General features: G+C 37.3%; 1 protein-coding gene across 1 annotated transcript in view; it reads left to right on the top strand.

Moving 5' to 3' along the window:
- Positions 1-13912, top strand: part of LOC121440664 (A disintegrin and metalloproteinase with thrombospondin motifs 19-like) — a 170667-nt gene that overhangs the window by 107999 nt on the left and 48756 nt on the right. The window contains exon 15 of the mRNA XM_041641459.1: positions 10227-10347. Within this exon, the coding sequence (XP_041497393.1) occupies positions 10227-10347 (121 nt within the window). The remainder of the gene's footprint in view (positions 1-10226; positions 10348-13912) is intronic.

Below are 13912 nucleotides of genomic sequence, written 5' to 3'. Positions count from 1 at the left end.
AGCAGTCATGCTTATCATATTCAAATATTTACCAACATAATAGAACCAATCAATTTTCAAATGCATCCTCTATTTTTGATAGCAGTTATTATATTTAGTTTGCTCTTTAAATGTTCATTGATAGGAACTTGTGTGTGGTTTTTTTGTAGTCAGAGGCTGCTTGTTTGTTTCCCAGCTGCCCAGACCCAAAATAATCACACAACAACTGTATTAATTAAAATACTGCTTGACCAATAGCTTATACCTATTTCTAGCTAACTCTTATGTCTTAAATTAACCCATTCCTATTATTTTATATTTTATCACAAGGCTTGTGGTTTATTGACAAGGTTCCGGTGGGCTCCAGTGGACATCTATCTCCTTAGGCAGCTACATGGTGATTTCTTGACCCTGCCTTCTTTTCTCCTCTATCTGCTTGGAATTCCTGCCTTGTTCTATTCTGTCCTGACATAGACCCACACGTATTCCTTACTCATTAACCAATAAAAGCAACACATATGCAGAAGGACTTCCCACACCAGTTTTTCATCAGTCAAATGAGCATGAATAGCACAGTGGAAAGATCAAAAGTTATAATGTAAACTTCACAACTCTGACACTATCACAGTTTTTCTTCAGCTGGAAGAATAATATGCAGGAGTCGAGCATCTCTGTGAACATGGGGAGAGGACTGGGCACAGGGGAAATATTGACCCCATAAGGACTTCTTACGGGCTGTTTTTTCAGTGATGTCACTTTGGGAACTGAGAAAAGAGACCTTTCTGTCTTTAGATGTACGTGTGTGTGTGTGTGTGTGCGTGTGTGTGTGTGTGTGTGTGTGTGCGCGCACGTGTGTGTGTGGTCTGTGTACTAAGGCAGACCCTGGAAGTAAATGTGATCTTAAGGACATTAGGGATTAGTTTGTTTGTGAGTTATTTTGTTGCTATTTTTTTCTAAGCAATTTCTGATGTGTTTTCTAGAAATGGGAGAGACGTGAGAAAATTAGCTGAGTGTAATTGTACTGCAGCTGCAGCAGCATCTCTTGGGAAATCATGTTCTCCAGCAAATCATACATGCTATACGCACATGCATTAAGTGGTTTGCAAATTTATTTGTTAGAACAATGGCCAGTAAATTTGTTCCATATAGTTCTCTGAAAATTGCATAAAGATTTCCCAAACCATACCACAGCCAAAATGCACAGCTGAACACACACAAGCTCTGCATGGATCGATCCGTGACCCAAAACATGCTATAGACTTAGAGTTAGAAACTGGAACCTCATACAAGTTGAGTGTTCCAGTTTCAACATTTTGCACTCTGCTACGATGTTGTAAACTGTAAAATTGGGCTGTGTGGTACTGTCACACACATCAACAGAACATGTCTGTGACTTGAAACATCTCTACTGATGACTGACTATACATATTTTGCTTTCAGATTTATACGTTATATAATTAAACTTGTAGTTTTATTTCATTGTGACATAGGGATCTGTCTGGTTAGCGTATTTGTAAATGGCTTTATTTGTAAATATTAATACTGGTAATTGTATGTATTGGATATAACAGTCCGAACAGCTCTAATCGTCACATCACAGTGTTATATATCCATGACATTTTATCGAACCTTGTGCTAGACAGTAAAATTATGCCAACCAAAATTCTGCGCAAATTCTCCCATAAATCTGATTTCTATAATTTCAGTAGAATTCTCTGAAATGTCATGTGACTTCTGTCTGCATCAAGATATATCAAGATTAATTTTTTAAAATTAAAATGCATCATTTGGTCAAAGTATGATGAAAAACATGCAGAATTTTCTGAAAGTGCTCTGAAAACTGGGAATTTGATTGGCTTGCTTTGTTTATAATCTCAATGGTAAAGTCACAACCTGAGTTTGGAAACCTGAATATGATGAATACAGAGATCCTAAAGGGGTTTCATGGAGAAACCTGTTTAGCCCATTATAGTTTCTGTTGCTGCAAAGATAAGGAATGGCCTGGTCATCCAGCCATTTGCTCACAATCAACACACCAGGGGTGTTTAACATACCTGCCCCAGGTGAATGGGTATTGCCTTCCTGAGCCATTCATCTTCTGCTTCCAGGTTCATGTGTGTATACTGAGCCTACCAGTTGTAAAACACAAAGACTTCTATTTTCACTGCTTAAGTATTTGATTATCTTATGTATTTGATTATCTTATTTGCTATCCAGATAGGCTTTCATCCTATCCTACATGTTTCCACTTAAGCACAAAGGGCAGATTGCTTTCTTAGCCAGCACTCAGGTGTTCCCGACTCCTGCTCTGTGACCTCCACATATGTTGTATTTTAAGCACATCCTATGATGGCCACTTCTGAAATAAGCGTGCCTGGCTGACCAAAACCTTCTGCTAAGCGCTGCTCTATGCCTTGACGCTGCTGGGCCCTCTGAGGAAAGCATGCCTCCATAAGCAGCATTCACATGTCTTTTGCTTTCTGTGAACATCCATCGCTAGCTGTTTTTAATAATCCATGTGCTTCCCAGATCCTAACAGTTTCGATATCAGTCACAAACAGATCCTTGATTTTGTTTCTATTTTTTGTATTTAAAATTTTCCCATATATAGGGGTCACTTGTCTTATTAATTATCAGTCTCTCTTTTGAATCTTTTCTATGGAGGAGGGTCTCGCTGTGACATTTATTTATTTATTTATTTATTTATTTATTTATTTATTACGTATACAATATTCTGTCTGTGTGTCTGTCTGCCTGCCAGAAGAGGGCACCAGATCTCATTACAGGTGGTTGTGAGCCACCATGTCGTTGCTGGGAATTGAACTCAGGACCTTTGGAAGAGCAGGCAGTACTCTTAACCAGGGAGCCATCTCTCCAGCCCTCTCTGTGGCTTTCTTGAAGTATTGATAGACGAAATTTTCCTTGGTGTATGGATACTCAACTTGGGAAAATAGAATCATTATATCCTAGTATCAGTGGCAGGCAATAGTTATTCAATAGAAAATAGCAAATGTATTCGGTCTTAGTTTTCTACAGACAAAATAGTTCTAGGAACATGTAAAGATGAGTTTTTCAGCAACTCACACTTTCTTGTGTCATTCGGGTTTGCGAGGTCCTGCACTCACTTTGCTTCGGAAGTTAGGCCACCCATGCGTTGAAATTCAGTCGCTCAGTAAAATGAACATATGGGACCAGAACCTAAGTCCTTCCATTTTCCTCAATACTTTCATTTTCTTCAATAATTGTGTCATTTTCCAAACTCTTTGATTCAAAATTTACTATAAGAAGAATTCACTCACCACTATTTACAATTTGGCCAATTTGCCAGGTTTTTTTTTTTTTTTTTTTTTTTTTTTGACGTGAGTTTTGGGCATTATCTGCAGTGTAGAATGTAACAGTTTGATCATTTGCCTCTCAGGAACCTGATCTTTAGAGATGAAGTTCACCTTAAGTCAATGGTTTAATAAAGGGAGGAAGGCAACAACTCAATTTTTAACAAAAGTATTTCAGTTTTCATTTTGTTAGTTTGTGAATTGCATGCTGGCATATAATGTATTGTGATCAAAATTCATGCCACCTTCCCTCCTCCCCAGTTCCTCCTTTATCCCACCTCCCATTTTTTCCTTCCAATTTCATATATTTTGTTTTAAACTCACGGCATTCACTTAGTGCTGCCAGGGTGTACATGGGTGTAGGGTCATGTACTGGCAAATGGATTGTATTTCTAATGAAAAGTACATCTCCCTTCCCAAGTATCCATAGCTCTTCATCTAGGGATGGCACTTCATAAGCATCTCTGCCACCTGCTGGGATTTTTGTCTTGCTTGACTTTATAAACTCATACCTGCTATGAGTTAGCTTATGAAACTGCCCTACCATGTCCTGAAAACACCTCTTTTCCTGGAACTATCCCTTCTGGTTCTCTACGCCTTCTCTTCTTTCTTGATTGTGGAGCCTTGTGAGGATGGCAAGAGTCCTTTGGATTATGCACAAAAGTTGTATAGTTGAATTATTTGATAGAGTTATTCTAGACGTTTGAGGAATTTCCACACTGATTTCCATAGTACATGTTTGCAGTTCTTCTAACAGTGAGAAAGTGTTCCTTTTCTACACATCCAAGCTAGTGTTTTTGGTCATTTGTTTTTATGATCTTGGCCATTCTAACTGGAGCAAAATGAAATCTTAAAGTAGTTTTAACTTGAATTTCCCTGATGTTGCAACTCAATCAATAGAGAACTATTGCTTAGTTTTTCTTAGTATTTAACTTTATGTTTTAAGTACTTCATATATTCTAGACTCTAATTCACTTTTGGATATATGACTGATATACTCAAAATTGGTTATTTCCTAATTTTCTGGCTGCCTCTTCATTTGACTGATTTTGTTCTTTGCTGTGTAGAAAGTCTTTATTTAATGAGAACACATTTACTAACTGTTAGTCTTAATACTTATGTTTCCAGGCTCCTCTTCAGAAAGTCCTTTTCTGTATCTATCAATTGAAGTGTCTTCTCCAATTTCTCCCCTACCAGAAATTATATTGAGATTGTTGGCCCTCTTGCAGTTGAGTTAGGTGGAGTGAAAGATGAGGATTTACATATTTCATTCTACATGTAGTTATCCGGGTGAATCAGAGCCATTTGTTGAAGGCACTGTCTTCCCGCCAATGTGAATTCTTGGCCTCTTTTTACGAGTGTCTGTAGGAGTGTAAATTATATCGAGGTAATCAGTTTTATTTCATTGTACAATGCATCTGTTTTGATGCTAACCCCACGATCTTTTGATTGCTACAGTTCTGTAATATGTCTTTAAATTGGGGATTGTAATACCTCAGCAGTATTTTTGTTCCTTTGGTTTCTTTGTCTATTCTGGGTCTTTTGTGTTTTCATATACATTTTAAGGTTGTGTTTTTATTGTCTGTGAAGAATTGCATTAGAATTTTAATGGGGAATTACTGAATCTATAGATTGTCTTTGGTAGGATGACCATTGTCACATTATTGATCCTACCAATTCATGATGTATTTTTCTGGTATACGCCTCAATTTCTTTCCTTATAGTCCCAAACTATTCATTTTATAGGTCTTTCACTTCCATGGTTAGATTTAATGCAAGATATTGTTTGAGGTATGTAGAAGGCTGCCTGTTTTGTGTATAATTTTTCATCCTGCTGCTTTTTCTGAGCATGTTTATCAACTGTAGGAGTTTTAGGAGTTAGTGTAATGCTGGCTTTGTAAAAAGAATTTGGAAGCAGCCTTTACTCTTCTATTTTATGGAACAGTCTGAGAAACATCAGCTTCAGTTCTTCCTCAAAGGTCTGTTAGAACTCTGCAATAAATCCACCTACGCCTGGGCTGGTTTGGGTTTGAAGGATTTTTATTGCAGACTCAACCTTGCTATTCATGATGGATTTATTTAAATATTTATGTCTTCCTGGATTACTTCTGCATGTCAGAAGCATTAGGAAACTCCTCCTCCATTTCTTTAGACTTTCCAGTTTTGTGGAATTGAAGTTTTGTTAAGTGTGTTCTTCTCAACCTCCGGATTTCAGTGGTGTCTATTGTAGTATCTCCTTTCTAACCTCTAATTTTATAAACTTGGGTCTTCTTTCTTTTTGCTAATCTTGCTAACATTTTATCAGACTTGTTTGTCCATTCAAAGAACCAGATCTTCCTTTAATTGTTTTTTTTCAATCGTATTTCATTAATTTCTGCTTTGATCTTGATCATTTCTTCCTGCTTACTATTTGGGGTATTTTGATTTTGTTTTTCCAAGGCTGTAGAGGACATGGCTTAGTTGTTTATTTCACTTTTGATGTAAACACTTTCCTCTTAGGACTGCCTTCCTTATACCCTGTTGATTTAAATATGTTGCATTTTCATATTTTATTCTACTCTAGTTAAGTTTTAACTTTCTCTTTTTATTTTTTGATTAATCCAACTGTGTTGTTAAATTTCCATGACTGTATATTTTTCGTGATTTTTATTACATTTACTATATCTACTTTTACTTTATTGAGATTAAATGAGATATAAATAATTATTTGTTCCCTATATTTGTTGAGAGATGGTTTATTTTTCTGTTCCACTCTATGCTCCGTTTTGTTGAAAGTTCCATGAGCTACTGAGATAAACTTTATTCTCTAGTGTTTGCACAGAATGTTTTGTCTGTTAGATCCATTTGATCTGCAATGTCACTCACCTCTACTGCTTTTTTGCGCACCTCCCCACCCCAGATTGTAGGCAAAGACCGCTTGTTCCTTACCGGCTTCCCAGACCCAAAATAATCACACAGAAACTACATTAATTATAACACTGCTTGACCTACTAGCTCAGGCTTCTTTTGAACTAACTCTTACATTTTAAATTAACCCATTCCTATTATTTTGTATTTTACCACAAGGCTTGTGGTTGACCTGTAAGGTTCTGTCCCCAATTTAAAGACATCTCCTTCTGCAGCTACATGGTGTCTCTTTGACTCCACCTACTCTCTCTCTCTCTCTCTTTCTCTCTCTATCTATATATATATATATATATATATATATATATATAAAACTAGGAGTCATTTTGTTGATACTTGTTTTTACACCAGTAGTGTTGGCTTTTACCATAGATCTCTGCGCAATTTGGTCTCTGGTTCTTAGTTACCCAAACAAAGTATAACTTGCTTATCCTTCTCATAGTATATAGTATAGACCTTAAGTTAAATCACACATTGGTCTGCTACTCCGGCAAGTTCTGTGCCACCATTGCTCTAGCATCTTTTGTATGTAGGACAGATTGTAGGTCAGAAGTTTTGTGGCTGTGTTGGCACTTAAATTTCTCCCTTGAAAGTACCTGCGGAGTACTTTCCCATAACAAAGACACTAGTATATAGGGGAAAAGGCTCCATATAGGCCCCAGTTCTACTTCTCTATTTATACAGTGGGTTGTATGGTTGTTGTCTTTGGCAACAGAGCCCCACTGCCAGTTTGTGGAGAGCAACCTTTTATCTTTTTTAAAAAAAAGATTTATTTATTTATTTATTTATTTATTTATTTATTGTGTATACAGTATTCTGCCTACATTCATGCTTGCAGGCCAGAAGAGAGGGCACCAGATCTCATTACAGATGGTTGTGAGCCACCATGTGGTTGCTGGGAATTGAACTCATGACCTTTAGATAATCAGGCAGTACTCTTAACCACTGAGCCATCTCTCCAGCTCCGCAACCTTTTATCTTTGCAACAGTCTGGGTTGTCTGTGATTTCCATGAAATCCTTTGGCCAGCAACTCAATTGAACGTAACCCAGTCCATCTACTTGAAGCCTCATTTGGTGAAAAGAAATGGCCAATTGAGAGACTCAGTGTTCCTATTATAAGGATCACCTTCAAATACTTTAGGAAGTTTCCATTGCTCTCGGTTTCCACATCACCCCTCAAACGCCCCTCAATTCTAGCTGTCTCACCCCACATTCTCTCTCTCTACCCTATTTCCCCTTCCCCTCCTCACCAAATTCTCCCATTCCTATCCTCACTCACCCCCAGTCCACCCCTGAAATCTATTCTATTTGTCCCTCTCAGGGAGATTCATAGATCCTCCTAGACCTCTCCTCTTTACCTTACCTGTTTGAGTCTACAGGTTATAGCTCGATTATCATTTACTTAGTGGTTATATACAGTTATAAGTGAATGCATACTATATTCATCTTTCTGGGTCTGGGTTACCTCACTCAGGATAAAATTTTTTTCTAGTTGTGTTCATTTGGCTGAAAATTTCATGATGTCATTTTTTAAGCAGATGGATAATATTCCATTGTACAAATGTGTCACATTTTCTGTACCCATTCTTTAGTTGAGGGGCATCTAGGTTGTTTTCAGTTCCCCGGTATTATGACTAATGCTGCAGTGATCATAGTTGAGTAAGTGTCTTCACGGTAGGACAGAGTATATTTTGGGTATGTGCTCAAGAGTGATATAACTGGGTTTAAGGTAGACAAAGTCAGTCCCATTTTTGGAGGGAACTACCATATTGATTTCCATAGTGGCTGTACAAGTGTGCACTTCCACCAGCAATAGAGGCGTGTTCCCCTTTTTCCACATCCTCACCAGCATGAGCCTTCACTTGGGTTATTAAACTTAGCCATTCTGACAGGTGTAATATGGAATCTCTAATTACTTTCGATTTGCATTTATACAATGGCTAAGAATGTTGAACATTTCTTTTTCTTCCTTTCCCTTTTTTCCTTTGGTTTTTCAAGACAGGGTTTCCCTGTGTAACAGTCCTAGCTGTCTTGGAACTAGCTCTTGTAGACCAGACTGACCTCGAACTCACAGGGATTCACCTGCCTCTGCCTCCCGAGTGCTGGGATTAAAGGTTGAACATTTATTTGTTTCTCAGCCATTTGAGTTTCTTATATTGAGAATTTTGTTTTTATCTGCATTCCAGTTTTGGATTGAATTATTTGTTTTGTTGATATCTAGTTTCTTTCTGATAACTTGTATATTTTGAAATGAATACTGATAATAATAGCATTGTTATTCAAAGTTTTTATTAAAAATTATATATTGGTTCCTTCCATTTTGCTGATTTTATAGTGTTTATTTTCTTTAGACTTTCTTTATCTTTTAGCTAATGTTATCTTTTCACTATCATCTCTTGGACATCTTTATTTCTTTCTTCTGTCCAAAGATTTCCTTCCAGTTTCTAGGGTAGTATGGGATTTATTTCCCATATTTTAACATTATTTCAACCTGCCTTTACCATAGAATGCTTTTCTTAATTCTTTGTTTATTTGGATAGTATGGCCACAGTAGTCTGTGTTGGAATCTGGAATCTTTAAGAACTTGAAAAATAATGGTCCAAGTCCCTTCATTTTCTTAAAATCGTCAATGAAAGCTATGTTTTGACTCTGTTGAGTCAGCCTTGATCTGTGACTTGACCTTTCTTTGGTCTGTACTTTCAATGCTTTGATTATTATGACGTGTGGATTCTTTTCTGGTCCTGTCTCTTTGGTGTTCTCTGTGCTTCTTGCGTTTGATAAGCATCTCTTTCCTTAGACTGGGAAATTTTCTCCTATGATTTTGTTGGAAAAAGTCTTTGGACCTTTGACCAGGGTTTTATCTCTCCGATAGATAGATAGATAGATAGATAGATAGATAGATAGATAGATAGATTTCTTTAGTGTCCCATAGTTAGTACATGTTCCTGAATGTTTTTCAGTTTAACATTTTTCTTTGAGTGATCCAATTCCTTTACTTTGTCTTCAAATCCCAATATTCCCTTTTCCATATGATCCAGTCTATTGGTAAAGTTTTCTTCTGAGTTTTTATTTGGCTTCCTGAAATTTTCATTTAAAGTTATCTTTGACTTGGGTTTTTTTCATAATCTCTATCCATTTATTAAAATGCATTTCACATATTGAATTGTTTTCTTTCTTTCATTCACTATTTTTATTTTTATGGTCTTCATTCTGACATTTATTCATATCCTCTTTGCATCTCTGAATATATCCCCAACTGCTATTTTAAAATAATGTCTTCTGCACCATGTCAGTTCCTTTTCTCAGAAAATATTAATATTAGACTACTAAGTTTTGGAGGGAATATACTTTCTTGGGTGTTTGTTTTTGTGATTTTGTTATGGGACCAAGGTACCTGAAGTTACATCATTGATAACATATTTTGTTATGGATATCTGTTCCAACATTGGTAGAGTGGACATTTAAATCTCGGTTTGCTGTTATTCAGATTTGTCAGAGTTTAGACTGCCTGGTTGATACTTAATTTTCAGTCTTTGGTCCACTCAGTTTTGGTGTGCATCTGAGTATCAGATGTGGTTCTAAGCTAGCTATAGTTGGTGTAACTTATGAGTACAGGAGCCAACCTTACATGGAATCATCAGGAGCTCACTGAGGATTCCCAGAAATGTGCAGAAGGCTCTCAGTCACAGGTTTCAACTGGTGGTCCACAGGTAGCAGGGGCTAGATGTGTGTGTGTGTGTGTGTGTGTGTGTGTGTGTGTGTGTGTCAGGGGGTGGGGAGTTACCTGCAGAAGCAGTATGGAACACACGACTGGTCCCCCGGTGCTGGAAAAGTGGCAGGGTGGAGGGTCACTATCTGAGGGTGGTCCATAGGACCCCAGGGCCTCAGGTAGTGTTGTGGAGGCTGCTACCTGGGGGCAGTGCACAGAACTGCTTGTGGTCCTTTACAGACAGGGCTGCAGGCCCAGGAGAATACTTCAACTCTTGATATATGCCCTTCTTTTCTTGCAGAAAGCTGGTTGTGATGGTTTACTGGGGTCTCTTGCCAGGGAAGATCATTGTGGCGTATGCAACGGCAATGGAAAATCATGCAAAGTCATTAAAGGTGACTTTAATCACACCAGAGGGGCAGGTAACTGTTTTTTTAATATTAATAAACTGTAGTGTTTTGTGGAAAAAATAGATTAAATTTGATTTAGAGATTGCAGTTTTCATTCTACTGAAGACATTTTCAGTAATTTTGGTGATGACATACAATTATCTATGGTATGAGCCAGAAACTTGAATGCACTTTTTTCTCGATAATGAAAACATGAAGTCATGTGTTGTGAATTCTGGAAGTCAGAGCAGGAAGAGAGTAATCTAATTTGCATCAGCTTATGTTACCAGGCTTCTAGAATGCTTATTAAACAATGAAAAGCATGCCTAACAAAAATTGAGATCTGCAACAGCTTGAAGCAACCATTGAGAATATTAGTATGCAGGCTTTCAGCTTTCCTTTCCCTTGTTGATAATGTTGTTACTAAATTTTAAGGGGAATATTTTTAAAGCTGAAATTTGAAACAGTAGTGGTGGAATTCAGAATAGGGTATACAGACATGGGGGAAATAACAAATACATTGTAGTAAGAGCCCCTACTGTCTTCTTTTTTATAATTTATTTTATTTTTTTAAAAAAAGGAAACAAACTTTCTTTTTATTTTACATACCAATTTCAGTTTCCACTCCCTCTCCTCCTATCTCTCTACCCACTCCCAACCCTCTGGACTGTCTTTTTTTCTCATCTGTAAACGGGAGATGGGAGGGTGGAATAGATATAAAGGTTCTATGGAGAGTGGGAGAGTGAGTTAAAGTTCCTCACCACAGAAAGTGACAGTATCTCCACTGAATTGTAATAGCCCCCAAGTATTGTGTACACACACACACACACACACACACAATTCATATATATGTATATAAACACACATCTATATGTATAAACACATAGATACACACTTATATACATACACGTATGAATAAACACACATACATCACTACATATCAACTTCTCAAGCTTTCTGGGTAAAGCACATATTTTCTGGGCTTCATCAACTCCTCTCCTGGGCATGTTATCAATTGGGCCATCATTAATGACAATTTTCATTTTAAAAGATGCATTTTATTTATTCAGGTGTATGTATGAATCTTAGTGTAACTTTCTGCATATGTCATGTGTGCGAGGGTGTCAGTAGAGGCTAGAAGAGGGCGTTTGACTGCCTGGAGCTGGAGAGTTATAGGCAGTTGAGAGGTCTGGAAAGGGTGCTGGGATCCAGGCTTGGATCCTTTGAAAGAGCAAGCAAGTGCTTTTAAGTTCTGAATCATACCTCCAGCCTCTATTCGTGACTATTCTCACCGCCATCATTTTCTTGCTTGCATTAACCTTTAGCTTAAGTTCTCTAGTTAAAAATCAATTCTGATGACAAAATGTAAATTAGTTATATTGGGAAGAACAATCAACTTATGTTGGACAATCGAGGGAAACTGGAGTCTTTCCAAGTGAGTGAGTCATTTTGGAAGGCAAATCAGATGAACCTTTGTGAGGTTAAATGTGGTTTTTTGTTTTGCTTTGCCCTAACAGGATAAGATAAGCAATGGAATCTTCTAGTGCCCATTTAGGAGAGGCAAGATACACTTAGCTGAAACAAAGTCTCTATCCTTCAGTTAAAAAATGTTAATGTAATAACCTGCCAACCCTTTCCACAGTTGTGACAAGAGAAGTCTTGTCACAGAAGTAGAGCCATGATCTGAAAGGTCAAGGACATATCACACACTCTGTTCTTAAAGAACATTGACACAGTTGGTACACATGTGATCTGTGCTCTGGGGAATACAGATGCCCACGGGGTTTGGAGCTCTTTATTTGGTGGCAATAATGCTTCAGTTTCCCCCAGAAATACCGAAATACCATTGAAAGTTCTGTGTCACTTTTCATTCTGAATGCTTTCTTTATTTCTCTAGAGACTCTTTTATCCCTACAGTTAATGGACTTTCTAGAATTTCTTAAGGGATTTTCAGGCTTTCCACCCAGTTGGCCATGCACACTGTAGATACTGTGTCAGTAGCAAGCATGCTGGTGCACATGGGTGTGTCTAGTCCCCTTGCTCTATATAGTGTTTGATAAATCATTTCCTTTGGAGATAGAAAGTAAACGTGAGAGCTATTATTTTCCCTTTAGTGTGTTTATTGTATCTTTCGTGGTGACTATACTTTTCGTGGTAAGCCTAGCCTAGAATAGCTTATTAAAGGAATGTATGGTAGCTTGTATATTTGTCCTGTTGAGAAGTGATGTGCATGCACCTGGTAAACAATAGGAAGAAGATGGATGTCAAATATGTGATTCTTCTTTGTATGAGAAAATGTGTTCTTGCTGCTTTTTTCCCCACTGTTTTGGCTCTTTGGGAGGCCCCCCACCCAGCTCCCAAAAAAATAATGCCTAGCCTTAACTTGACTTATTTCTAGCCAGTTTTTCTTAAATTATCCCTTCTACCTTTAGCCTCTGCGCTTTGACTTTTTTTTATTTCCATATATCTTTCTTTCCTTCTTAGTCTGTGGTTGGATTTGTTGCTGGATAACTGGCCTCTGGAGTACTCCTCTTTCTCATGATCCTTGATTCTCCTTCCCAGATTTCTCCTTCTATTTATTCTGTCTGCATACCAGCCCCACCTATCCTTTCTTCTGCCTCACTATTAGCTATTCAGCTCTTTATTGGACCAATCAGAAGTGTTACACAGGCAAAGTCACCCGGTTTCACGGAGTTAAACAAATGAAACATAAAAGAAAGCTACACATCTTTGCATCATTAAACAAATGTTCCACAACATAAACAAATGTAACACATCTTAAATTAATATTCCACTACAAAAATGAACATACTGGTTTGAATTATGAAAGTGTGTTCTTAGAGTTTTTAATTGTTTGGTTGATTCCTACAAGGGTTGGGGAGTCATGGTCTCATCTACTTTATTTTATAGTTAGGAACTGTGCATCCTAGCAGGAAATGTGGAATGAGCTAAGACATCGTGAGAGTACAGTGGAGGCTGAGTAGTTCTTATCTAAAGTTTTGGAGACTTAAAGAGTTCTAAATTTCAGGGTTGTTTATTGTAGTGAATGTTTGTATATGAATTACCAGTTGACTTAAACTCTAAACTTTGAAATTTAAATCTTAAACGCAAAAATCTGAAATTCAAAATAAGAATAGTTAACCTTATTGAAATATCATGGTTAAATACTACAGTCTATCTAAAGCAATAATAATGGTGACTAGCATATAGAACCTCTTAAAAATATATTACCTGTGACTCTGCTACCATTGCCATGAAGAATCTGATTACTACTGGCATCTTAGGATGGTGATAAGATTGCAGTCCTGGTGGTACAATATAAGGCTTCTATGTGTGAACCCCCTGTCCAAAGAATCAAGTTTCTCGCTTTAGATTTAGTGACTTCATGTACAAATTCTAAGCTATGTCTTAGCCATTATTGCATTCCCTTTAAAACACATATTCTCAATTGTGCCCAAATGCCTTATGTACTGAAAATACCCCGCCCATGGCTTTCTACCTTCATATGTCATTATTTTTCAATACATTTCTCCCCCATTCATGAAAATAAGTATAATTAACCAATCCAGTTGAAGATTTTTCCATGCACAGCCCTGAT

This window comes from Microtus oregoni, unplaced genomic scaffold, assembly GCF_018167655.1.
Source record: "Microtus oregoni isolate MIOR12 unplaced genomic scaffold, Mior012 000069F_ref0000032, whole genome shotgun sequence".
NCBI classification, from domain to species: domain Eukaryota; kingdom Metazoa; phylum Chordata; class Mammalia; order Rodentia; family Cricetidae; genus Microtus; species Microtus oregoni.
The sequence above is the reverse complement of the archived record's forward strand: the minus strand, read 5'-3'. Positions and strand labels throughout refer to the sequence as shown.